Source organism: Macrotis lagotis, chromosome X (assembly GCF_037893015.1).
Source record: "Macrotis lagotis isolate mMagLag1 chromosome X, bilby.v1.9.chrom.fasta, whole genome shotgun sequence".
NCBI classification, from domain to species: domain Eukaryota; kingdom Metazoa; phylum Chordata; class Mammalia; order Peramelemorphia; family Peramelidae; genus Macrotis; species Macrotis lagotis.
Genome location: NC_133666.1, coordinates 693699377 through 693726881, shown reverse-complemented (window position 1 = coordinate 693726881; position 27505 = coordinate 693699377). Strand labels below are relative to the sequence as shown.

Genomic DNA, 27505 nt, shown 5'->3' with positions numbered 1-27505 from the left:
CCTGCTTCCCTAATCTATGCTCTATGAACCACCAAACTGACAGTCTGAAGCCATGGATCTGATCCTGTCATCCTCACTTTCATCTCAACCATGTCTGTGTTTTCTACCTGTGACCTTTGCATCCTCTGAAGCTCCTGGCATGAGGCCCTTGGGAGGCTTGGGGTGGGGGTGGGGGGATCAAGGGGATAGGTCAGTCAACTTTTAGGAAGGGCTTGGTGTACCTCACCCCTTGATGCCATGGGGGACCTTGGAGCAGGGGGGCATGACATGCCCAAAGAAGCAGAATAAATTCAAGGTATTTGTTACACTCTTGCGGGGAGCAAAAGTCACCCCAAACCTCAGACTTTCAAAAGCCCAGGCTTTGGGGGAGGGAGCTGGGCCTTGCAGCCCACTGGCTTTGGGAGGTCAAAGGCCTAGGTTGTTGTGGTCCATGCACTGCCTCCCTAGCCCTGGGGGGCGGGTCTGTGGTGGCTGGGTCCATATTTCTATAGTGACAAACACATTTATTGGTGGGATGGCTATAGAAGAGACAACTAATGGTGCCCATCTCCCAACAAGGTCTCCTTTGTCCTCCAGCATTTCTGTGGCTCCCCAGATGGTGCCTTGGCCAGTGTGTCTCATGGGGCTGGACTGGTGTTGGGGGCGGGGTTGGTGTGGATGCCCTTGGGCTGGCTCAGGCCTTGTGAGCTATCCAGTGAAGGGTGAATGACAGGAGAAGCTCCTGGAGGGGGGTTGAGGGGTCAGAGGGGCATACTACACCTGGTGGCCTAGTCATTCCAGATATCTGGTCCAGCTCTGACTTCACCACCCTGGCCCACTGCAAGCTGGTTGCAGAACTTGCTGGACCTGCTCTGTCCTCCCCATATGGCAGGCAAAGCCTTCTCTTAACCTGACATGGTTCCGGTTCAGACTAGCCTGGGGCTGGGCAGTAGTGAACCTGCATCACCAGTGTGACCCTGGCCAAGTCACTTGATTCCTGCTCACCTCTAAAATGAGGGGATCGGAGTATGCGCTGACCTTCTGTGAGGAAAGGGGCTGCTCCTGGCTGTCCAGAGAGCGGGGACAATGCTGGATACCTGCTATGGATGGTGCCATTCACATCCAGAGGAAAAAACCCCAAGACCCCCCAAAGCCACAGAATCTGAATGGACACTATATTGCACTTTTTTTAAAAAAAAAGAACTCATATTTTTCCTTCCTGTCCCCCCCCTTAGTCCCAATTCCTTGTTATGTAAACATATTAAACACTGATGCACATGTCCAACATTCACTAGTATGTTCACCGCAGAGCTAGCGGGGTGGGAAGGGAGGGTGGAAGTAAATTGTGCAACTTAGAAACATGCCTGTGGATGAATGTTGGAAACTTTCATCACATATAAATGGAGAAAATAGCAATCAAAAACAAGACAATGAGGGGGTTGGGCTTTTTTGGGGGGGGCTAAGGCTCCTTTCAGCTCTAAATTGATGATTTAGAATTTCCATTTCTTTCTCTCATTCCATTACAAATAGGCCACGAGGCTCAGGGAGTCTTTCACCTCAAAGATCTTTCAATGTGGTTCTTTGTCTTTCCCAATGTCATGCCTGATGGGTGGGGGCCCTGCACCGTCCGCACCCATGGCCAGTCACCTCTGACTCAGACAATGGTGGTGGGCTTCTGCTCGGCCACCCATCCACCACACAGCTGCCCAAGCAAAGGTCTCTCCCCTGATTCATAATCTCCAGCTGCTTTGAATTATTTCTTTGATCAAATATAAAACTCCAGGGATTGGTACTACAAGTTCTGCCTTTTCAACCCTAGGCCTGCCCTGGCCACAGGGACCTTCCTGCCATTGCCATTCTGGGGAGGCGCTTGGTCCTCACCCCACAAAACTCTATGCAAGCATCAGCTTCTCTGGGAAGCCCCACAGCTTTAAGTGGCCCCCTGCAAGGTCTCCTCTGCCGTGGTCACATCACCTGCCATCTGCATTGTATCTGCTTCTGCTGGTACAAGTGGAGGGGATGTGCCTGCTGCCCAGTGAGTGTCTAGCAATGAAGTTAGAACCTTTCATCTTGTAGCCTAGTATGCACATGTATGTTCATGTGTGTGCATGTGAGTGTGTGTGTGTGAAAGAGAGAGACTGAGACAGAGAGAGAGAGAGAGAGAGAGAGAGAGAGAGAGAGAGAGAGAGAGAGAGCGCTTGCTAATGAGGGAGCAGCAGAAGGCAGGCCTAGAGTCTGGGTCTGGGGAGCCCCAGATCCATTTGTTGCTTGGCAAGTGAGGGAGGAGCTGTCTCTCAGCACCTCCTCTAGGGTCCCTTCCACCCTTAAAGTCTAGACTTCTTTGACATGTGCACAGATAAACAAGATGGGTGTGATGGCGGTAAAGCAATCTAAACGACTGAGGGAAATGGGAGCCTTGTCACCTGAGACCATCAGGAATGACATCATGGTGTGCATGTGTGTGGGGGTAGAGTCGGGGAGGGTGTGGGGATGAGGAACAGACAAGGATCTCACCAGGCTGGGATGAAAGAGAAACTCCAAGGGGAAGGAGATAGCAAGTCTGATCTGTTTAGAGGAGAGCATGGAGTGAAGGAAGGGTGCTAAGTTGAAAGTAGACCTGGGGGGCGGCTAGGTGGCGCAGTGGACAAAGCACCAGCCCTGGAGTCAGGAGGACCTGGGTTCAAATACAGTCTCAGACATTTAATAATTACCTAGCTGTGTGGCCTTGGGCAAGCCACTTAACCCCATTGCCTTGCAAAAACTAAAAAACTAAAAAAATAAAAAATAAAAAAAACTAAAAAAAAATCATTCAGAAAGTAGACCTGGAAAAGGGCTGGACCTCAAAGTCCAATTTGTATTTGATCCTTAGGGCAATAGGAAGCTACTGAAGGTTTTGGTCAGGGGACTGACATGGTCAGAGCTGTGTCTTTGAAAGAGGCTATGAGCAGAGGGGCCAGAGGGAAAGCAAACAGACCAATTGAGAGGCTAGCCCAGGAAGGAGGTGACGGCTCCAGGAGGTGGCTACAGGAGCAGGAGGAGAAACTGAGGTGGGAGATGTGGTGGCAGATCTCCAGGGGTGTGCGGGTGAAAGAGAGCAGACCAAAAGGCCCCTGGAGTTGTGACTAGGAGGCTAGTGATGATGCTGAGCAAACAGGGAAACTGGAGGGGGGAATGGATTTGGGCAAAAGAATAGTCAGGCCCATTTTGAGGCAACCCAGGGAGAAGGCCCAGGGAGCCAGTCCTGTGGCCTGGGAAGCCAGTGACCAAGGAGGCTGGAGACTGAGAGCAGCCAAGGCCTTCCTCAAGGGGCCATATCCCTCAGGATCAAAGCTGGAAAAGATCAGAACAAGGTCTTCATTCTAGAGAAGGGGACATTGGAGTCCAGAGGACAGAAGGGATTTAGTATACTGTGTGGCCCATGACAAAGGCAGGAAACAACTGGCCTGGGATGTGTATCCACCCCCCCCCCCCCCCCCCCCCCCCCCGCTTCTTCCCCTCTGTCACTTGTTAATGCTGAGTCACCAATAGGCAGCCCCCCAAGGGCATAGTGGGTCTGCTCATTGTCCCCAAAATAAGCTTGGATGAGGCAGTGTCTCAGGAAGATGTTGTACAGCTGCCTCAGACCTGCTGTTCTCCCTGGGTGGGGGCAGCCCAGGACCACTTGGGGTGGGGGCAGTGGGCAGCCACTTGAGCCATCTGTGTTGCCACCTCTCAGGTGGAGAGAAGACAACTGACCTGATGGATAGATGTGCTGAGAAAGAGAGAACCAGTGACTTTTCTAATGGCAGAGGGAGAGCGGGCTCCAGGAAGGCAGCCAGGGTAAAGAGTGAGGCAAAGTGTAGTGTGCATGTGTATATGTGTGAGTGTGCCACAAGACCAGGGGCTCTGGATGGGCAGCAGTGGAGAGAAAGGGTCAGTGCCACCCTGGCCCTCATATCCAGCTCCTTTCACCCTACCACTGACTGTGCCCAGTGGCCCAGGGTCCTCTCTGTCAGCAGCAGCTGCTCACAACCTTCCTCTCAAACATTCCTGTCAAGCCCTTGAACCCTGGCATGACGTCCTTTAATAATGGGAGAAGGGTTTGTGCACTTGGTGTTGGACCAGCTCTCCTTGTCATGCCTCTTTGCCTTCCTCCCACTGCTCCTTATTCTACTCTTTGGGGCCAGTCCTCTTCTGAGTGAAGATGCTCCCATACCAAAGGGGGTGAGCTCACTCCTCCTCAGTGCCCCCAGGTCCTTCCACTGATCTGCCTGCTGTTGGGGCTTTTGCTGTCCTGGCCGCCCTCCTTTGGGTGTTCTCTAGCTCTCCATGCAGACAGGTTCTTACTCCAGGCAGGACCATGGGACATCTCTATCCTGCTCCCCTTCAGGCCTCAATTTCTCTCCTGAGATACCTGGGCTGTCCTGACCACTCCACAACTCAAGGGGCCTACTTCAGACAAACTAATAAGTCTTCCTTCTCCTCTCCTGCATTTGTGAAGTGGTTTTGGGGAACCTATATGTAAGACTTTACATTCATTCTCATTCAATTTTTCTTGACTCAATGTTCCAACCTATTAGGATCCGCTTGCAATCACCTCCCATCATCACATGTCCCATCAGTGTTTGTGCATTTGTTTGTCAAGTGATTGATTTATAGATTATATACATATGCTTCTGTCCTTAGAATTATATAGATGACAAAGCTGGAAACTGAGAAAGGATGAGATAAAGGTGAAATGATATTTAAACCAAGGAACAGCAGAACGTAAAATGAGGAATCTGCACTGGATCATTTCTAGGGCCTGCTCCTGCCGAGAGCCCTAGGAGAACGGCATCATGGTTGGGCCTGAGCTTTAGGATAACTACTTGGGCAACTGTGTGGAGGATGGCCTGGAGTGGAGGCAGGGAGACTGATTAATCAGGAGGCAAGTGGTGAGGAGGGTCTCAATGCGAGTTGTGGTTGTATGAGGCAGAAACAACCAAATTTGGCAATTTGGTAGATAGGAGATAACTGGATTAGATATTAGTCTTACCTCCCCACCATGTTGTTCAGCCATTTTCAGTCAGATACTTTGTGACAATATTTGGGGTTTTCTTGGCAAAGATACTGGGAATGGTTGGCCATTTCCTTCTCCAGTTCATTTAAAAACAAGGAAATTGGGGCCCACAGAATGAAACGATTTGCCTAGGGTCACACAGCTAGTAGGCATCTAAGGTCAAATTTGAACTCAGGTCTTCCTGACTCCAGGCCCAGCACTCACTGCCCACAGTTTATGAGCGTTTTAAAGAAGTGTGGATGTTTTTTTGGGGAAATATAATCTAATTAGATCTGTAATGCAGATTTCAAACCATCCATGCCTGCTCATTCTACGTGACTTACTGCATCCCCTGATCTCTTCCCTAGAGTGGGGAACCAGGAAAAGTGCCTACTTATTGGCCATGAAATTAGGGTGCTATATGTGTGTGTCCCCCCAATGGCATCTCCTTTGCTGCTAGCGTGGATGCCTAGGATGACCTTGACTGGTAACCATGCAGAGTGGCCCCTACTAGGGCTGAAGGAGATTGTTTGGGACTTGCCCAAATGTGGTTGTGTTGGAGACAAGGACTGTGACTATCTGTGGCAGGGAGGATGAGATTGGAGACCTTCATTGCTGAGGAAACAAATCTTCCTTTTTAGAATCTGTGGTGTGGGACATAATAGAGATCCTCCTGGGAGGAGGGAGGGGTGCAATGGGAAGATGGTGGAAAATCCCACGGCTCAGATCAGGAGCCGCCCCTGCAAGTCCTTCATGTGGAGCCATCTTTGGCTGCTCTGCTCCCGCCTGGGTTGGGGTTGGGGAAGAGGATTCGTCCCTGGGCACGCAAGGGTTGGAATGGCCGGGTTCCGAGGCTGCCCATAACCCCCACAGGCTATGAATTCCTCAAGGGGAAACCTTCTTCCCTCTTCCCCCACTTCCTTACCACCCATTCTTTCACCTCCTGTCCTGGCTGCCTCCCCTCCAAGTCAAGTGTTTTCTCAGTTCCCTATCCATCCATACTGCAATAACACCTTCTATGGCTACCTTCCCTCAGCACTCCCCTGCCTTCTTTGGGGACTTTGTACTTCTCTTTATCCCTCTCTCCTGCTCTTTTTTTTTTTTTTTTTTTTTTTTTTTTTTTTTTTTTTTAGTTTTTGCAAGGCAAACGGGGTTAAGCAGCTTGCCCAAGGCCACATAGCTAGGTCATTATTAAGTGTCTGAGGTCAGATTTATGTGTCAGGTACTCCTGACTCCAGGGCCAGTGCTCTATCCACTGTGCCACCTAGCCACCCCCTCTCCTGCTCTTTCTAGGCTTCCTGCGCCACTTCAAAGGGCACAATTTGGTAAACTTGACGCTGCTTTTGGTAGTGATTATTGTTCTCCCTTCTCATGGTGGCCGTTTTGTGGGCAGAATCCATGACTTTCTCCTCTCTCTGTGCTGCCCTTTGGCACAACATCCCCAGAGAAGTCCTCAGTTCTTGGCTAAGGGCTAGTCTGCCCAAGAACCTGCCTCAGTCTGTCTGCCAGGTTGTCTGAGGGAATCTCTGGCTTAGCATGGACCTTTCCCTCTCCTTCATCTCCCAGTGTCCTATTGAGTCTACCCCCCCCCCCCATTCACCTTTTATCCACTCCTCTGGTCAGCACCCACTAGGTTCTCAGGACCACTCACTCACTCAAGTTTCTTCCCTTTATGGGCTGCCAGATCTGGTCACCTCATGCTGCTCAAGGACCCTCTGTGGCTCCCTATTGCCGAGGAGCAGCTTCATCCTACTTACCTCCCTGACTGCATTTCTACAGCTAAGGTGGAACATCCAGCACATCTTAGCCCTTGGCTCAGGTTGGGCCAGCTCCCCTCCTTAAAGATGTTATTGTAGTGGGGGTTCCTTTCATCTAGGGGGTAGGACGGGCTGGTGTGGGGGATCCCTTCTGGCTCTTAACCTGTGCTGCTTGGCCTTGCCTATTGAAATCAGCCTCCTCCAGGAAGTCTCACCTGATCCCCCCCACCCCAGGAACCTCTCTCAATAGTTTACACTTCTCTGTGGACATGACCTGTCCCCTCGAGCTCACCAAAGGCCTTCCTGAATGTCTGTCTCAGCTTGGGGCCCACCACACTGAAATGAGTGAAGGATGGCACCCCCAGGAAGGCCCTAAGCTTACATGGGGGACGTTTAGCCAGAAAGGGCTAAAGTTCTTAATGTCTGGATCCAGGGAAAATAAACCATTTCCTATTGGCCTCCCGCCACCCCTTCTTTACCCCTTTGTTTTCCTGGGGAGGAGGGCAGACCCTCAGAACAAAGCTCTGTTTGTCCCTCTTTGAGGGAGAATGAAAGCCTGGGCCCATTTGTTGTTCTAGGCCTGAGCCTAGGATGGAGGTTTGAGAACTGTCCTGGAAGTGGCATCATGGGGGGGGCAGTCCTGGTCTGTACTCAGGGAGCTCCTGGCCCAATGGGAGATGGGTAGGTAGGGGGTGTTAAGAGAACAAGATATTGGAGCAGAAGGGGTCCCTGAGGGCCTCACTGAGGGCTCCCCAGATACTTGGGAATCCTCCACTCAGCAACTCCACCCTGTGGGTCTGGCCCTTTCCTCACTTTTAGGTAAAGTAATAATTAGTCATAATTAGCCATTTATCTCACTGGGACCTGTTGAGTTACACTGACCCACTTTCTATGGGCTGAGGGAATGGAAAAGGAGGGAGGTAGAGAGGGAAATAAAGAGTGCTGGGCCTGGAGTCAGGAAGACCTGAGTTCAAATTTGACCTCAGACACCTCCTAGCAGTGGGACCTTGGGCAAGTCACTTTACCCTGTTTTCCTCAGTTTCCTCATCTATATAGTAAGCTGAGTCTGTGTCTAAGGTCTCTGTCCTGGGTCCTTTTCTCTTCTCCCTATACTTTCATCCACTACCTTGGTGCAGGTAATGAATGAAACCCCCTCTGATGCTCGCCCCCCAATTTATCATTTCTAGCCCTGACCTCTCTCCTGGGCTCTGGTCCCCAGCTTTGAGCTGTTTGCTGGGCAGTTTCCCTTGGGCAGGTGACCAGGACCAATCTTCAGTTGTGCTTCAGGTTCACTGCCACAGTCTTTGCCTCCTCTCAACTTCCTGTTTCTGTCTACCATCCTCCCGTCCTTCCATTGTCACCCACTGTCTTCCATCTCCCTTGACCCACCTGCCCTCCCTGCACCACCCTCCATTCTGTCTCTGGTTGGGTCTGAGCTATTGGACTGGCCTCCTGGTACCAAGTGTCCCCCCTGCCTCCAGGCCCTCGGTCCCTTTCTCCTTCCCTCTAATCATAGCTCTGCCCTTGGCTTGCCCTCCACTCCTATTTCTTCCTTGGCTGGCATTCATGCCCTACCCAATGTGGCACCAAGAGGCTTTGACCCTGTTCCTCTTCGCTTAGTCTGGCTCCCCAGTCTGATCTCTGCAGGCCTAGAAGGGGATCTCCCTACCTTTCCTTTGAGGTCAGAGATTAGGCTCGTGGAGTACCCAGCAGCTAGAGGCACTCGCAGGGGGTCTTACTCAGCACTTCCCTCTGGTCCCTGAGCACCCTGGGACTTGCCCTCATGGGCTCTATGACCTCGGACAAGTCCATTAACTTCCTTCAGCTTTGGTCCTTTCCAGGCCTAGCACAGGGTCAAGCTCAGATTTCTGCTAAGCATCAGCCTTCCCGCCTGGCCCAGGGCCTGCACTCAGCCATACTGGCCCTGGAAGAAATTGTACTTGGGATCGCTGCCTCTCCCCTCATTGCTGCATCTGGGACCAGAGGCAGGCTCGGGGGCCTAAAGCCTGCAGACCTCAGCCTCTTCCCCTTCTGGAAAATGGGGGCTTGGGCCCTGTTCCAGGGTTGCAGAGGCTCTGCTTTGTCTGCCTTTTTCTAGAATGTTCCTTGGTCTTCCCGAGGGGATCCACAGCTTTGCTCCTTCTTCCAGCTCTGAGCATCTCAGTTCTAGATTTTCTTCTCAGTCTCTCTGAGGCCAGTCAGCATGAGGTCTGTTCATGGGGCTGTCACGCCCAGGAAACCCTGCCCTACCACGCTGACCACTGTCCATCATGGATGGACCCAGGCTGACCTCAGCTGACGACCCTCTGACGTATCTGTGGACCAAGTGAAATCTGAGTAGGAAGGGAGGAGAGTGGGGCTCTGCTGTTGTCTCCCTGAGCTCTCTCTGGCAACATGGTGAATGGATTGCGCTGCCTTGGAATCATGAAGACCCAATTTCAAATCCTGCTGTAGGAACCTACTGTGTGACCCAGGCACATCACATCTCCTCTCTCAGCCCCAGTGGCCTCAGTCACAGAATGAGAAGGCTGCACAGGACAGCCTCTAAGGCCCTTAGGAGCACCCTCTGGCTTGGTCCCACGGTCCCTCTTCTTTGCTTCTGCCCGCCAACCCCCAGAGAAAGGAAGGAGGTCGACGTAGGTCATTGCCCAAGACATGCCTAGAACGTGCTTCCAGAAGAGCTGCTGGGCCTGGCATCCCAGGGATGGCATGGGGTCTTCCTCTGGGGACAGGGTGGCACAGGACAGCCCATCCCTTGAGGACACTTTTGGAGGTGGCAGGAGCTAGCACAGCCTGTGCACAGGCCTGGTGCCAGGAGGTCTCTCTCTCTCCTAAGGTTTGCATTTATGGGGGGGGGGGGGGCGGGGAGGGGTTGATGCTGAAGGAATGAAGCTCCAGACCGAGAGTCACATCTCTCAGGGATTTCTCCGACTGGTCCAGCCTCTCAGACTGCAAGCAGATAGGAAAAGTGGCTGCCTGGGGACCCCGGCCTGGGGTGCCAGGGGAAAGACCTGGCGCTTGGCTTGCTGTCCTTGAACACGGTTCTTCTCCAGAAGCCTGGGATGCCCCTCACAAGGCCTAGAGCCCCTGCCCTCTTCTCAGGCCAGGTCCGAGATGCTCCCCATGTGTGGCTTCTCTTTGGCCTTTGCCTGGATCTTCCTGGTGTTTTGTGCTTGGAGACTCCCAGGCTTCCTTTTCTCCTTGGTAACACAGTGACGCAGGGTGGAGGCAGCCGGGGTGGATGCTGCTTCCACACCCGCCTGGCTCCGTGGAGAGAGGGCGGGAGGAAAAATGTGGCTGGGACCCAGAGACTGGGGCCTCGCTGGAACTGCCCCATGTGGCGGGAGCCGCCGCCCTGGCCCCGTGCCAGGCTTAGTGAGGCCTCTGACCCCAGCTCCTTCTCGAAACTGGCCCCGGCTCCACTTCTGCCCCTGCTGCCCACCGGCCCTGACCCGGCCAGAAAGCGCTCCTTCCACCTTGTCCTGGTGCAGGAAGGAGGTAGTGACAACTAAGGGATAGAGAGATGCTGGGGACACCTGGCACACTCACACCCTCCCTCACACTCACATACACACACACCACATACAGAGATTTATGTATATACCATATACCCATTCACACACACACACACACACACACACATACACACACACCTGCACTCACACATACTCTCACACTCACACTCACACTTACACACACCCCCTTGTACTTGCACACACACACTTAGTCACACACACTCACATACCCTCATACTCACACACACTCACTCACATACACAGTCACATACACACACACACTTAATACTGCCAAACCCTCCAGCACACATAGACCCAACAAACTCCACACAAACATGCACACAAATACGCACAGGCCCCCATGATCCGGCCATACCCTTACAGTGCACTGCCCCCCACAACCTCAGCCAGTGCCCTCCAGGATCAGGCTCCTCTCTTTCTCCCTCTTCCCTTCCCTCCCTTCCTTCTCTGAGGAAGGGCACCTGTCTGGGCCAGCTGTTCAGCTTTTCTTGAACCTCAGACTTAGAGCTACTTTGGGAGGTTAGACTATTTGGGGAGCTGGGGATGTTCCTGGCTCCCTGGAGGCCTTCATGAAGAGTCTCCTCTCCTTGTCAGTATTTTGGGGATGCCCTGGGGCCAGCTAGGAGCCTCGGGGCCATCTTCTGTGACCCTTCCTCTGACAGAATGAAGATGGGCACAGACTCCTGGATGCTGGGACCGAGCCTCTGACTGCCCACAGCTGGACCTTCCCTTTCTGAGCTCTGGTTCTTCCTGGCTGGAGACTGGCCTCCTGCTGCCACCATCCCCTCCTAGGAGACTGCTGAAAGTCTTGGAGGGATGGAGACCTGGCTTGGTCCTGACTGCCGTAGAGCTGAGGGCCAGGATGGTTTTCCTGAGTCCTGTTGCTTCTTTGAAAGCTCTCCTCCTGACCCCTGGGAGGCAGGGGTCCCGAACCCCCCCCCCCCGAGTCTGGGCTGCCCTGAGCCTTACAGACCTGTTCCTCCAATCCACCTTCAGATGGACGCAGTCTTTAGTCCCTCTCCCAACCTTGTTGCTCTCCTTTCGCCATAGGTCAGCTTGACAATGGGCCTTTTCTTGAAGCCTCCAGATGGAGTCTGTTCAGGTTCCAGAGGACAGCTCCAGCTGTCCTGGAGCTTCAGCTCCCTAACTCCGAAAAGAATTAAAAAGACTTGACTAAGAGGCTTGGGGGTCCAGGACCCTGATCTTTGGTCTCTTAATTCAGACTTGTCAAAGCTCAAATGAATCTGGGAGTCCCCACACCCATTTCATTGATGAGCTAACTGAGGCTCAGGGAGAGTCATATAGCTTTCACAAAGTCCTGCCTCACATTGCAGAGTTGGTAGGAATGACCTGGACTCCATTCTTAAGAGCCCTCCACCCTGGCCTCCGGTGGCCTCTTGCCTGCTGCCAGGTCTCTGACCCCTCCTGGCCACCTGGGCACCCCCCCCCCCAACAACATGAACATTAGAATGGAAGGGAATGCAACCAAGATTAAAAGGAATGCACAAAGTTGGGGGAAAACATTTTACAGTTGGTGTTTCTGCTAAAGGGCTCATCGCTAAAATACATGGAAAACTGAATCAAATTTATGAGAATACAAGTCTTTCCTCAATTGTTAAATGATCAAAGGATATGAAGAGACAGTCCTCAGATGAAAAAGTGAAAGTTCTCTTAGTCATGTGAAAAAATGCAGATCGATCCGTGAGACGAAAAGTAAAGTGCCAAATGTTGGAGGGGCTGTGAAAATCTGGGGAACTAATGTATCATTGGGGGATGTGTGATCCGATCTTTCTGGAGAGCAGTTTGCACTCTGCCTAACTGCGCATACTCTTTGACCCCTCAATAACAGTATGGGAAAACCCACCTGTATGCCAATATTTAGACTATTTATATTTGTAGTAGCAAAGAAGTGGAAATTGAGGAGATACCATCCACTGAGGAATGGCTGAACATATGAATGTGGTGGAAGACATTGCATGAACTGACACCGAGTGAAGGGCGCAGAGCCGGGAGAACACTGTGCACCTAGGATCGGCTCGGCTCTTCTCCGCATGATCCAAGACGATTCTAAAAGACTCGTGATCATCCACCTCCAGAGAGAACTGGGGACTCTGAAGGAGACCAAAGCAGACTATGTTGTCTGTTTAAGATTTCTTTTTTGTTTTTTCTTTTTCTCATGACTTCCCCCACCCCATTTGTTGTGACTATTCATTCACAACGTGACTATTATGGAAATATGTTGAAGATGTGGCGTAGTGGATAGAGCACTGGCCTTGGATTCAGGAGCTTGGGAGTTCGAATCCAGCCTCAGACAGTTGGCTCTTACTACCTGTGTGACCTTGGGCAAGTCCCTTAACCCTGATTGCCCTGCATACTGGGCCATCTCCAGTCATCCTGATTTATATCTGGCCCTTGGACCCAGATGGTTTTGGAGGAAAAAATGAGGCTAGGGACTTAGCAAACCCAATTCATGGGCTTGTCATGGCTTCACCTCTCTGATGTCATGGTCTTTTTGAAAATGAAGGACAAACATCATATGGAAATATGTTAAAAAAACAATCATACATATATAATTGATATCAAATTGCTGCCATGGGGGGGGTAGGAAAATGTGGAACTCAAAGCTTATAAAACGATGAATGTAGAAAACTACTTTGCATGTAATTAGAAAAATTGTATAAAGCAAAAAAAAAATGTAAGGGAGGGACTAAGGCTTCAATTTTAAACTCAGGGCTAGCCCAGTGAGTCTCTGTCTCTGTTTCCTCAAGGCTCCTTCCTTAGAAGTAAAGAAGCTGGTATGGACCCTTGTTACCTCCTAGGGGACCCTGGAGAAGTGAGAGGGAGCCTGGTCCTGAGCCCCCTGCAGGCTGGAGCAGGCCCACAAGGCTTTGAAGGTAAAAGAGCCTTTTACAGACTCTCAAGTTCTGCTGTCCATCGAGTCCACTCCCCCTTATTGTTCAGCGGAGGAAACTGAATCTCCAGGACTGGGAAGTGACCTGTTCCAAGACACCCCACTAGTTAAGTGGGTACAAGACTCAGGTGGCCTAGCTTTTATGATCCCTATTTACAGATGAAGAAACTGAGGCTTGGAAAGGTGCCTGAACCTACATAGCAGGTGGACAACTGAGTCAGCAGTTGCAGTCTGGACTTGTGACTCCATCCTCTACCTCACCTAAAACCTGTGACATTAGGGCATAAAATACAGCAGTGTGACAGAGTGGTTAGGGTTTGGGGCTGGAACAGGGACCAGGAGACTTGACTTGGAATCTCCCTCACACCCTCACCAGCCACGTGAGCCTCAGGATCTTCATCTGTAAAATGGGGAGACTAATCCTTACATGACCTATTTCATTGAGTAGTTGTGGAGAAGAGCACTAGAGGGCCTTCAGGTTGGGCCACATTTTTAAGCTGGGGATCCAAAGGCACAGCCCAACCTCCCTACCCTCAGGGAGCTTCCATTCTGGAGACTGGGTGACTACAGGTCATTTGGGAAAGGAGAGAGCATTTACAGCTGGGTGGCTCAGGGAAGGCCTCTTGGGAAGAACTGAGGCCGTACTAGAAGAGGCCTGGTGACCGCGAGGGTACATCCCGGGCTTGGCGGGCTGGGGTGGACATCCAGAAGGCCTCACGGTGTGGGGAGCCTTGGGACCTCGGTTCAAGGGCTGTGACTCTTGGAAGGGAGAGAATGAATGTGATGCTGCCTCTTCCAGGGCTTGGAGGGCCTTGGGGAGGAGGATGAGAGGAGCCGGAGAGTGCAGGCCCAGCCTCACCTCTTGGGCTCCGAGGGACAAGAGGAGGCACAGGATGGGATATTAGGTTACTTTGATCTTAGAGACTCTTTTAATTCATCCTGAATCCAAAGGTCAGGAGGTGGAGGAAGAGACTTAGCCAACGTCACTGAGGTAGGAAGGGAGAGAGCTAGAATTTGAGCCCAGATCCCAGGACTTCAACTTCCCTGCTCTTTCCACTAAACTGTGTCTGCTGTGATCAGCCTCTGAATGAGTTGGTAGGGACACTAGAAGCACTGAGGGGCATCAGTCTTGTACAGGGCCCATGCTGGCAGAGTTCCCATAACCTTGGCTCATGCTGGGAGCATGCCCTCCCTCTCTGACCTCTTTGCCAATGCTCTGCAGGAGCCAGCCAAGCTCGAAACCTGGGAATGTGGGGCTCACTAGAGAGAGCAGGGAGATCCCATGCGCCCTGCCCCCGACTTCTGGGCAGACTCCCTCATTGGGTACTTGCAACAGTGGCATCAGCCCTGGAAACAAGAACAGTTTCCACTTTTGGGGTCCCCACACCTCCAGGGGCTTCTCCTTAGAGCCGTCCTGCTCTGTAATGCCCTCCAGCCCCGAGGGGGGCAGGAAGCTGAGCCACAAGAATGTGGCCTGAGATAGTGCTCTTCCCCCCCAGCCCCCTGTCCTGCCTCAGTTCCTTCTCTGTAAAATAGAGTTTGCACCAGCCAGTGCCCAGGACCCTTTAGAGTATGACTCTGTGCCTGAAGCCAGGACTCAACTTCAAATTTAGCCTCAGCTACTTCACAAGTGTTTGTACCTCAGTTTCCTCTGCTGTAAAATAGGGGTGGTAATATAGATCAAGCAGAATGTTTGTAAATACTCTGGTTAGCACAGCATCTATCCCTTGGTAAGCTTCATGGAGTCTTGTTTCCTTCCTGAGGATGAGGGAAGCAGAGCCATTGGTCATCAGAGAATTCTAGATTTAGAAAGGGTGAGCCGCCTGCCTCCTGTGCCCTGGCCTCAAGCCAGCCCTGGCCCCAAGTCGGCCCTGGCTCCAAGTCGGCCCTGGCTGAATGTGGCCGCACTTTCCCCAACCAGTTCCTTCTTAGTCTTCTCTTGGTTAAATCCCCTTAAATGAGACTCAGATTCTCTTCTCCTTTGTATGAGCATGAGAGCTGCTTGGAACCGGCCCCAATGCTGTTCATAGAGGCTCCGGGACCATCCTGTCCCTCTTTCTGGACACCAAATGGCTCTTTATTCACTTGGATTGCTTGGTGTCCAGCCACATCTCCCTGGCAGGATAGGGATGAGGGGTTGGGGGTACATATGTTCTTCTGTTGGGTTGGCTTTCAGAAGCACATCCATAGGGCTAGGCCTCATGCCAAGAGAAAACACTACCTTGGCCAGCAAGATGTCCTATGCTGGAAGCTGATTGGCAGCCCTGGGTTTATGAGGGACCTGGGTTCTTTATGGTAACTTAGGGAAGGCCTCTTGGCCTTCCCTAACTTCTGGGGCCTCAGGAAGTAGCCACCAGAGGAGACTAGGAAAGAAGTGGCAATCTTGAAAATTACGGCATGGATTTAAAGAGTGATTTAATGCTCTGAAAAAATCTGAGAGCATCTTAGCTGAAAGACTCCTTTCATCTTTACCCACCCACCCACCAGCCATGTCACAATACCCCACATCCAGGGCCCCCTCCAGTCTTCCTGACCCATAGCTGGCCACTGGACCCAGATGGCTCTGGAGGAGAAAGTGAGGCTGGGGACTTAGTATGGCACCCCCACTCAAATCCAATTCATGTGCTTGTCCTGGCATCACCTCCCTGATGTTGTGGCCCTCGAGAATGAAGGATGAATAACACCCAGCCACCAGCTACAGCTGCAGACCAAAGGGACACCCCCACCCTGTATTCCATTCCACTCCCTTCAACAGACACTTGACCAGTCTCTTCAGCTCTTTCCTGATGACCTGATGAAGTAGGTTCTGAAAGTTATCCTTGTTTTGGAAGCACTGATGCAGAAACTGAGGCTCAGAAAGAAGTCTCTTGTCCATGGTTCCCCTCCTAGACAGTAGTGAGAGTACAGGTTTGCACTGGGTTATCTCCCTCCATGGTACCACCCAGGACAAGGGTGAAGGCATGGAAAGCTGCTGGCCTAGTACCAATGTGTCCAGCATCTTCAATCACTCCTCTCTGAGTCAGACTGGCCTGTCTCAGTGGGCTGGTGGGAGAAGGGAGAGGCGGTAAGGGGCCCCAGACTGCATGTCCCAGATAGGGATTGTGACTTGATTCTTGGTAGAGCATGCCTCTAGCTCAGGGTCAGGCAGCACTGGGGAGTGGGCTAGAAAGGAGATGAAGAGACAGCAGGCAGACCTTGGAGGAGGAAGGGGGACCACCCCCAGGCCAGTGGGGGCCTTTTCTTTGCATAAGCTTTCAGTGAGACTGACCTTGGTTCACCAGAGTATTCTCTCAGCTTGCCAAATGGGTTCCATTCCACAAGGACAGAGGCAGTGTCCTGGCACTTCACATCACCCCCCCCACACACACACACATACACACAGCTGTGTTTCTCAACACAGCCAGTGGACATCGTGGCCTGAGGCCAAGACGCAGTGGGACAAAGAGGGAGGTATCAGATACCTGGGGCTGAGGTGTGTGTGTGTGTGTGTGTGTGTGTGTGTGTGTTTATGTGAGAGAGGGGGAGAGAGACACAAGCACTAGAGAGAGAAAGACAACAGAGATAGAGACAGAGGGGGTTCCTGGATGGCTCAGTGTGGCACCCCCCAGTTCCCTTCCTGGTTTCAGGTCATTGTCCAGTGTTGGGGCCAGGGAAGGGACTTTTCCTGGTTTTTGAAGGCAGTCATTCATAGTATTTTGGGCACTGTCTCAGGCAGGTACTGAAGAAACCAATGGTAGATAGGATCCTTGGGGTTCAGCTGGGGGAGGTTGGGGAAAATCCTGAATCCAGGAGCTAGTTCCAGTCCTGACCCCTATTAACCCATGTCTTCTGTCAGGTCATGTTCCCCTTTCCCTGTCTGGTCTCAGTTTATCGAACTGAGAAGTAGAAATGTGGGGGGTTGCTAGGGGCACAGTGGATGATCAAATGCTGACAGAGTTGGGAAGACTTGTTTTTCCCACCTCAGACACTGCCTAGTTGTGTGACCCTGGGTAAGTCACTTCACTCTCTTGGCCTCAGTTTCCTCATTTGTAAAATGTGCTGGAGAAGGAAATGGCAACCCACTCTGATAAGAAACCCCTCAGAGGAGTCACAAGAGCCTGACCCAAAGGCTTCCTTTGTCCCCACCCCAGGCAGGCCCATCGGCCTCCCTGAGGCCCCCGGGGTGCCTGGGCTGGTGTGCTTAGCGTGTAAGAGTTCTCTTTGTTTATGTTTAGCCATCCTATTGGATGGTCGGCTCTAGGCCGGAGCCTTGGCTTGGGTTCTCCTTCCTCCAGACCTCTTGGAGTTGGGTGAGGAAACCTTTGTGACCTCTTAGACACAGGCTCTGTGACTTGTTCACATTCCCTCTATCTCTGAGGACCCTGGGCTTGGATCCTGATACCTGGGGAGGACACAAAGAATGCAGGAGACCGGGGTTCAAATCCTGCCTCTACCCCTGAGAAACCACGTGAGGTGGAACCAGTTCTGTGTCCTCTGATTCTGGGTCCTGACAGGCTCCCTTCCAGCCCAGAGCCCCTCGCCCTGCAGCTTCTCTGCCGGCTCCCTGGCAAGCCCGGCAAGCCCCTGGCAGTGGCTCTCTCTCCCGGTGACCAGAGAACTGGGGACTGGCGCAGGGGGGAAGGGCGTGAACGGGGGCTAGGCGGAGCCCGGCTGGGGAACCTTTGCCGTCCTCTTGTGCCCTCTGGGGAGAGCCCCGAGGCTGGCCCGGAGAGGGCAGTGGTGCCCAGAGTGAGCAGAAGGCTGCAGGAACTCAGGGAACCCTGGTCTAGGGAGCGCATGGGACCAGATGGCCAGGACCCCGGGGCCGCGTGGGTCGGGGAGGAGGACATTACCTCCCCCCCAAGGGTGTTTCGCTCAAGGACCGAAAGTTGTCCGTGATGGGAGGCTCAGTCGCCCTCAGCCAGCAGACCCCACCTGCGCTCCCACCGCCAGCCTCGCTTCTGCCTTTCCAGAGACTCCAGAATCTTCCGGACCTTTGAGTCCGGGGCAGGAAGAGGTCGAGGCCAAGAGGCGCATGGCTCTCTCCTAGGCTGGCGGGGAGCAGTGACCCAGCCCCTGTGGAGTCGGGGGGTCCCTTGGCGCTCCGGCTCTTCTCCCCTTCTCCGCAGCTCACCCGGAGAATGGGCCGGGGTTTAAACCGGACGCCACGCAGAGCCCCGTTGGGAGGCCCCGGCCCGCCCCCCGGCCCGCCCGGCGCAGCCCCGGCCGGCCCGAGACCCCCAGGTCCCGGCGGGGGGCGCGCGCCATACTCACCGTCTGGTTGTCCTCGTAGAGCTTGAGGTCGTAGCCGCTGAGCTCCACGCAGAAGATGATGGCCGTCACGCCCTCGAAGCAGTGGATCCACTTCTTGCGCTCGGACCTCTGGCCCCCCACGTCCACCATCTTGAAGGTGAGCTCCTTGAAGGTGAACTTGTTCTCCACGATGCCGGTGGTCATGTCCCGCGAGCGCAGGATGTCCTCGACGGTGGGCAGGTAGTCGAGGGCGGCGATGCGCTCCAGGTCGTTCAGGTAGTAGGCGGCGTTGTCCTCCAGGTGGTACTCGCTGGAGCGCCCGAAGCAGCGCTGCACGCCGGGGTCGGCCCAGAGCCGCCGCATGACGCCCAGCAGCTCGGGCGGGATCTCGCCCCGGCTCTCGGCCGGCCCGGTCAGCGCGAAGAGCTGCACGGCGTCGCAGGCGCGCTCCGGGTTGTGGAAGTCGATGCGCAGGGCCTGCAGCGCGCGGACGATGCGGGTCAGCGAGTCGATGGCGTTGTAGACGATGAGGGGCCGGTACTCCCGGCAGGCCTCCAGGTTGAAGCCGCCGCTGTGGATGATCTTCATCTGCTTGACGATGGTGCTCTTGCCCGAGTTGCTGGTGCCCAGCAGCAGCAGCTTGATCTCGCGGCGCTGCCGCTGGCTCTCGGAGCGCAGGTGCCGGTCGATCCTCCGCGAGCGCCGGGCCGCCTCCTTGTCCTCCGAGCTCTGCCGGCATCCCATGGTCCAGCCGCGGCCGGCCGAGGGGGCGGGCGGGCTGCCGGGCGCCCCGGCGGGGCTCAGCCGACGGGCAGCCGCGGGCCGGCCGCCGCCTCGCCGCCGCCGCTCATGGCGCTCCCCGGCCGGGGAGGAAGCGGGTCCCCGGCCCCCTCCGCATGCCGCGGCGCCCGCCCTCGGGCTGGGGCCGGGGGCCGGCCGCCCGGCCTCGGCGCTCCGTCGTCTCCGGTGGCTCAGCTGCTGCCTCCCCGATGAGACCCCCGCCGCCGCCGCCGCGCTGCCTGCGTCCCCCCCGGCTGGGGCTCTTCCTGCTCAGAGCTGGGCCCGCTCGGCCCCCACCTGCCGGACAGAGAGAAGGAGCAATGAGAGCCGAAGCGGGGCCCCGGCCGCATCCTCCTGCGTCTCCCCCCCACCCCCAGGCTGCCGAGGAGGGCAGCGCCGAGAGCCCGGGCTGGCAAAGCCGGCCTGCGAGGAGCCAGGGGCAGTCGCTGCCTCCGGCCTCGGGAATGTGTTCCCCTGAACAAAGGCAGGTCGGACGCCCTTTCCTTTCCAGCCCCAGGAAAACAAACAGTCTCTCTCTGTGTCCCAATTCCCGCCCAGCTAGCTGGAGCCGGCCGCTGGCCCGCCCGGCCCTGTTCTGCCCGGTGTGCCTGAAACAAAGGACAGGGGGGGAGAAGGCATCAGTCTGGCCTGGGCCTTGGGCTTAGGGGCTGACTCCCGGCCTGCCCAGCCCAGTCTGTGTTCACTGCGCCTTCACTCCCTCCCTCTGCTCCTGGCCCTTGAGTCCTGGCTCAGCTTCCCCACCTGGGCCCCACCCCTTGGGCTTGTGCAGGAAAGGAGGATGGAATAGCTGCCACGCTGACCCGCCGGTGACTGAACCTGGAAGAGACAGCCTTGCCCCCCCCCCCCATCTTCCTTTGGGGGAGGAAACTGGTTTAATAGAAAGCTACTTGAACAGGGATTCGGGAACCCCGGGTTGGAGTCAGGCACGCTGCCACACCTGCCTGTGTCACCTTAGACAGCTCCCCAGTCCCCTCTGTCGAGGATCCCGGGGCCTGGAAATGCCCTTCCCACCAGAACCCTGCAGTCCTTCAGGGGTGAATGGCCCAGCTTTGCCTGTGAGATATCTCTTGGACAGTTCATATTTCTGGAGCATTGTCCTCAAAGAGATCCTATGGGACCTTCAAATTCAGCAGGGTTTTTGAAGCACCTCCTTGTCATAAGACACTTGACTGGACCCTAGTGATATGGAGAGACTTTCATTGTATGGGAGGGGTTAATAATTCTCAAGAGAAACTGAAGGGAAGGCCAGTCCTGGAGTCCTTGGCCTTTGAGGAGTCAGTGGTAAGGGACAGCTGGAGGGGGAGGCTTTATAGAGCTGAGGCTCAAAGGGAATTCATTTATTTCCCCCCAAACTGTATTCCACACCAACAGCTCAGTGTTGGGCCCTGGGAATGTTCTGAAAGACAATGAAGAAAGAGGAGCTTTGGGTATGGGGTGGTCTGTCCAAAGGCAGAAAGAGAACATGAAATCTGGGCACTCTGGAACTCTGAGTGGATGGAGGAGAGTAACCTGGAGTAAGGCTGGAAAGGTGGACCTGAGGTGCCAGGCTGAAGAGCCAGTGGGCTTGTTTTGGCCAAAGGTTTTTGAGCAGGGGAAGGACATGGTCAGATCTGTTTCTTGGCAGTTTGGAGGATTGTCTGGAGATGAGAAAGACTGCAAAAGTCCAGGTCAGAGGAGAATGAATGCCCAAGCCCCCTAGGAGGGGAACAGATGGGAGAGAAGATGGAGAGAAAAGTGTGATTGTCGAGGATCAGAATTCAGTTCAAATGCTAAGGGTCATAGCCCACCAGGGCCTTCAAATCCCAGAATTCAGTGTTCTGGTCACTCCTCATCAGTTCCTCCTAAAGCATGCAGCAACACTTAGCATTTCCTGAGTAGGGTCCATGGGCAATCCAAAGATAAGACTTCCTTTAGAACTAGTAAAAAAGACAAGCATTAACAATAGAATATGGAATGAGCTAAGGTTTCTTGAAGAAGGTTGGACTTGAGTTAATTTTAATATAAAATCATACTTTACAAGTACAAGAGGAGAAAGGCTTATCTAGAAAGAGATCTGGGAGCTGTGGTAGACTCGGGGGTCCATTATCTATCAACAATGTGATATGGCAGCCAAAAGGCTCATAGGACTTTGGTGTAGGATTAGAGAGGGGTCATAGGCTCATAGGACTTTGGTGTAGGATTAGAGAGGGGTCATCTTCCCGCTCCTCTGAGACCCCTCTCTGCTCTGTCAAAATACAAAAGTCTAAGGACTGGCTTCTAAGCAACACATTGAAGGAAAGAGGTGGAGGAGCTGGAGAGTGTCCCAATGAGCACAGTTTTGGTTTATTCAGCAGGCTGGTAAATGAAGAACAAAAAACTTAGGTGGGAACTCCCCTTTCATCATGGCCTTAGTGAGCAGCATTAGGAATCAGGAGTGGCAGTTAGTTGCAGAGAGGCAAGTTGAGGCTTCATAAAGGGAGAAACTTCCCAACAATCAGAGTGGTTCCAAAGTGCAACAATCTACCTTGGAGTTGGTGGGTTTCAGGCAGAGACTAGATGGCCATGAGAAGGGTATGTTAGAGAGGACATTCCTGTTCAGTTTGGGGGGTGATTAAATGTCCTCTTTTATAGTTTCTCATCCTAAAGAGGAAAGGGATTCTAGGTGGTCAAGGGGCACAAGAACAGATTTGGAGGAAAGAAAATCTGGGTCATGTTTGGGTAATGCTAAGTGTTTTCCTCTCTACTTTCCTCAATGTTATTAAGCGTGTGTAAAGCCCTGAACACTGGGTACTGGGGAAGAAAAGCTATAAGCCCCTGGGGCACCCATCTTACAAATGGGACTTTGGGACACAGACCTCCACACTGAGACACTTTATGAATCAGTAGCAATTGAAAAGCCTTCACGCGTGAACCCTCCTTTACTGGTGCTCGCATTTATCAGCTGGCCAGATGACAGAGTCATTCAAAATAGAGGTTTAATTAAACAGCAAAGTGAATAAAGGGACAAGAAAAGATTTCCTTATGCACACATGGGGTGAACTCCCGTAGCTTGCCATGCTACCAGTTGAGGGAGGGCCATGCAATTTATGTGGCAATTGACATGTATGAAAGGAACATGGTGGCCATGGAATGTTAGTGAAGAGAGCTTCCGCGTGACCATAGCACTAGTCAAGATGTGCATGGTCAGGGTGACTGTTATGCTCTAGTGACATCATTCTCTCTGCTGGCTCTGCTTTTCTTAAGGTGTTTTGTCTCTTTTGGTACATTATCTCATTCTGGGAATCATTTCTCCAGTGGATTTATTTGTGGAGCATCTCCAATTTTCCCTGCTTTGAGTCCAATGAGTTTCTCTTTGTCATCCTTTTCTGGACTTCTCTCTTCAGACTTAGAGATTAACTCTTTGCTCCCATCTAGTAAGGGTTATGACTAGAAAGCTTCTCCCTGATAACAGTGGGCTGAACTCTTTTAATAGAGTCAAAGGCATCTGAATAAATGTGCTCCCAGGCCCAAGATTAAGTCTATTCTTTTGACTTTTCAGTGTCTAATAGTCCATTGTTCCAGATATCTATTTAATAGGCTTAAAAATTCTTTGTAACTTGTTTACATCCAAATGGGATTCTTGTTCCTCAATTTGAGTAGTTTAAAAAAATCCTTCATAGGAGTTATATTTCACCTGGGTCTTTGAAGTTGTTCCAAGATGCTCTCTGATTTGCATTCATATGGAGTTGAGCAAGAAGGAGACCTGAGCCAAAAAGTCAAGGTCATTCCTTTCCAACTCCTGGCTCACATTCTTTTCGTGTTTACATTTCTGCTTTCTATGGAATATTCCTTCACAAGATCCACCCAATTTTCCCCTAGAGCCTCTCTTGGAAAGGGGCCAAATCAGCCTGCCTTATAGACTTTAAAATCCTGCTGGGTGCTTTGGTTCCCCCTACCCCTACCCCATTGATTTTCAGCTCCTTTTGCCATGGTCTAGGAGCCATGGGACCTTTCCCATATTCATGCTCTAAATGCGCAAGAAAGACAGAGCTAGGCAGTTCTAAGGAGAGTTTCTATTCATCTGGGAGATAGTTTATTAATGATGATGAAGATGAGGTTGAGGCTGGGCTTTCCCCATTAGAATGTGAGCTTCTTGAAAGCAGGGGTTGGCTTTCTTTTTGCTTCTTTGTATACTCAATGCTTACCACAGGTCCTGAACATAAGTCCTTAATAAATGCTTTTTGTCTTCCTTTCTCTCTCTCTCTCTCTCTCTCTCTCTCTCTCTCTCTCTCTCTCTCTCTCTCTGATAAAGTTTAGGGGATAGGTCCTTGTTGCCATGGAGCTAATCTGATATGACATAAACATGATAAAGGAGGCCAGTAAGAGAGTGGAAATAACACCAGATTTAAGAGTCTAGGGACTTGGGTTTGAATCCCGACTTAGTCAAATCACTTCCCTTTCTTGAGGCTCAGTTTCCTCATCTGTAAAATGAGGGATTTGACCTAAGATAGTCTCCAAGGTCTCTTCCATCTTCACATTTTCAGATACATTGGATTAAAGAGCATCAGTTGGGTATAAGCAAAGTTTTGACTGCCAGTGCACTAAAGGCTCAGTGATGGGTATAGGCAAATCCTCCCCTTACCTTCTCCTTGGAAGATGCTTGGGATGGGAGAGGGATGGGGCTGGAAGTTTGGAACTTGAAGGTGACTAAGAGGATATCTAGGTCAAATTTCTTATTTCCAGGTGAATAAGAGCAAAGAAATTAAGTAATTTCCCCCAATTAGAGACCAGGTCCTTGCTACTGACCAGATGGTATCTTTCCAGGGCTTTGTGGACTATCTGGTCTGCCAACCATGGATGAATACTTGCTACTGCTCATCAAGTCTACTTCCTGTGTTTGGATGACCTTGACCTAGCTTGCCCATGTATTTTGTTTCTGTCCTGGACTTATCCTCTCCCCTTCCCCACCCCTCCTCTCCTCTCCTTCTGGAGCTCCTGGCCAGAGCAATCATCAATCTTTGACATCCCAAACTTCCACTCCTTCTGACCCCTCCTTTGCAGCTGGTATGCCACCTTCTTTGGGGCTCATTCCAGATGCTGTGGGCTGGGACAGACTGCCTCATCCCTTTGAATGGAGTTGCTCAGTGTCCCAAATAGGACTTAAGATAGAGAATATCTCAGTGTAATGAGGCACTTGGATAACAGGCTCTACCTTTTTCTTATCTCTGAAAACTGATTACAAGAGAGCTTGATGGAACAGCACTGAGAAAGAAGTGAAGGAGAAAAACTCAAGCCACAAGGAAAAGGTTTTGTTTCCTGGAGAGGGTATGCCCAGTGGGAGCCTGGCTAGGACTTGCCCAGTCCCTCTTCCCTTTTAACAAGGTGCTCAATTGACTTGATGAGGTCACTCTCTGACACTCCTCTACAAATTGCTTGACTTGTTTCAGGAACCCCACCACACTGAGGGTGATGGTTGGACTTCTGGACACTCTCATACATCTAACCCTGGGGAATAGACATCTACCTCTTTCACTCTGTAACCTCCCTTTTCTGTGGTCTGGGAAAGCCATGAGACCTTCCCATAATTATGCTCTAAATGCACAAGAAAGCCAGAGGGAGGCAGTTCTAGGAAGAGTTCCTATTTATCTGGTATATAACTTGCTTGGTTTCTCATTGTTTACATGTTGTCTCCCCCTTTAGACTGGGAGCTCCTTGAGGGCAGGACTATCTTTTGTCTTTTTGCATTTCCAGAGTTTAGCCCAGTGCCTCAGACTGGTGTCCTGAGAGATGAGAACAAGAGGCAGATGTAGAGAGTCTGAATGATCAGGAAATATTTAGTACCTCCCTACCATGGACCGGGTACCAGGAAATGAAAATGAAGTCATTCTGTTTTTTTGTTTTTTTGTGGGTTTTGTTTTTAGGTTTTTGCAAGGCAAATGGGGTTAAGTGACTTGCCCAAGGCCACACAGCTAGGTAATTATTAAGTGTCTGAGACCGGATTTGAACCCAGGTACTCCTGACTCCAAGGCCAGTGCTTTATCTACTATGCCACCTAGACACCCCCAAATGAAGTCATTCTAATCCTTATAGAATTCACAGTCAAGGCAGGTGAGACAACCTGGACAGATAGAGGCAGAGAACCAAAGGAGATAAGATGATTTGAGAGGTGAGAGAACAAAGACACCAGCATAAAAAAAAAAACAACAAACCACACACACACAACAACTTTTCTGTACGTTGTAGTCCTGACTCTGAGCCTTGAAGGAAGTTAGGGGTACTGAGTGGGAGAGGTCAGGAAGATGGCCATTCTAGGGGTTTGGAGACTGGAGATGTCCCTTTAATCTCTGTTATGAAGATGGGATTTGATCTGGGTTCAGATCTCTCCTCTGATGGTTATTGATTGGGTAACTTTGGGCAAGTCATTTTACTCTCTGATCACCTTATCTTTAAGATGAGAGTGTTGAACTAACTCTAGCTTCTGTGGACCTCATGATCAGAGAAAGAGGGGAAGAAGTGAAGGGACCAAGTTTGAGAGCTTGTTTGATGTTGAAGAGAAGAGCTGGAGGATGGTGACTCTGGGGTCTGGAAAGGCCCAGAGAGACTTATGGAAGAAGAGAGAAGCTTGAGTATGTTGGGGCAGCAGGAAAGAAGGCAAGTCAGTGGGGACAGAATGAAGATAGGAGGTGAGAGGTTAGCAAGATGAAGGGGGTATGTAGAAAGGTTGGCCTTGGCAAGGAGAAGAACCATCTCTACCTCAGAGCAAGGAGGGTGATGACAAGGGCTTGGGAGAAAGAGGGAGCTCCCAGGGAAGGGCCCCCACTTTCTTAGTCAAGTCTGAGACAAGGGTCTCAGATGGGAGGAAGGAAACGGGGATTCAAGAGTGGAGGAGAGTGTAGAGATGGAACTGGGTAATGAAAGGGTTGGGATCAGAAAAAAGGCTATTTAAGCTAGAAACTGGGTGATGACATGGGAGAAACTGAGGGGTGAGGAGATGGCAGTCATGGCGAGGAGGACAACAGGTTTAAGGGAAGCGAGGCACAGGGTGAGTCAGACAGAGGATGTTGACGCTGGAGAAAGTCAGTTCAGTTTCTGACTCTCCAAGTAGGAAAGGGGCAGGATTCATGCATGAACTCAGGAACTTATGATACAGTCTTTGTTGGAAGACATCTTGGGATGAGCTACCCTCCTCCATAGGTGCCCCTTCTTCTTTGGCAGGGCTCCTTCTTTCAGCCCAAACTTGCTCTTTGTGCCCTCTACTCCTTGGCCCCTGGGGCCAAATGAAACAAGTTTATTTGCTAACTTTAACCACTTGAAGTTATCGGTTCTGGTCCCTTGAATGTTCTCCAGGCTAAAGGTCCCCAGGTTCTTCAAGTGAGCTTTCAGTGCCATGAAAGCAGAGGCCTTTTCCATGTAGACTCTCCAGTGCTCCCTAAGTACCCAGAGGAGTGTGACCAAGGACAGCAGCTTCAAGGACCACCCTCCATAGTCTCTGCCCCCTTGGGTGCAGTCTAAGATGGCACCAGCTTTTTCAGCTCTCGTGATACAATATTGAGTCGCAGAACTTGCAGCCCATTGATACCCCCAGCTCTTTTTCAAACTATAGTGTAATCAATTCTTTCTGTTTCAGGCTTCTGGAGTTGATTTTGTGAACCCAAGTTTTTATTTGTTGTTTTTGTTTTTTGCAAGGCAGTGGGGTTAAGTGACTTGCCCAAGGTCACACAGCTAAGTCATTATTAAGTGTCTGAGGTTGGATTTGAACTCAGGTACTTCTGACTCCAGGGCCAGTGCTCTATCCACTGCGCCATCTAGCTGCCCCAAACCTAGGTTTTTTTATCCCCATTAAATTTAATCTTAGCAATTTGATTCAATGTTTTCACTTGCCAACATCTTCTCTTAGTTTGCCTCTGTTTCATTCCATGTATTAACTCTTTGTCCTTGTTTTATATCTTTCAAAAATTTGATAAACTCAAGCCATGAGTGGTTTTTATCTAAACCATTGATAAAAATGTTGCCATGGAGAGGAGGCCTAGCCACCTGTGAGACCCCCTTCAGGGAACTCTGTGACCCCATGATGGTGGTTGCAGATGGGAAACAGTTGGTGAGCCAAGCTGTGAGCTGTAGGAACTCAAACCAGCAAACATGCTGAGGGCGAACTGGGAAGGTTAGGGTTAGGGGATGTTGGGGGGTGTGGAGGTGTAGTGCTTGTAGGCAACAGGAGAGGAGCCAGGAGTGACATCCTGAAGGCACAGGAGGGAGAGGCAGCTGGGAGGGGATGTATTTGTAGAAGCCTCCTGGTCTCCTCCATAGCTGGAAG

The 27505-nt window shown here is 51.8% G+C and overlaps 2 protein-coding genes across 3 annotated transcripts in view; one reads left to right on the top strand and one right to left on the bottom strand.

Annotated features, from left to right (window-relative positions):
* The window catches only part of GNAZ (G protein subunit alpha z), a 46402-nt gene extending 27226 nt beyond the window's left edge, over positions 1-19176 (bottom strand). The window contains exon 1 of the mRNA XM_074206433.1: positions 18454-19176. Within this exon, the coding sequence (XP_074062534.1) occupies positions 18454-19176 (723 nt within the window). The remainder of the gene's footprint in view (positions 1-18453) is intronic.
* Positions 1-27505, top strand: part of RSPH14 (radial spoke head 14 homolog) — a 170996-nt gene that overhangs the window by 67187 nt on the left and 76304 nt on the right. Inside the window, exon 5 of one of the 2 annotated variants that reach the window (XM_074206431.1) lies at positions 13058-13183. The exons of the other annotated variant lie outside the window; for it this stretch is intronic. Coding sequence (XP_074062532.1) covers positions 13058-13183 — 126 coding nt within the window. The remainder of the gene's footprint in view (positions 1-13057; positions 13184-27505) is intronic. 2 annotated transcript variants of the gene reach the window in all.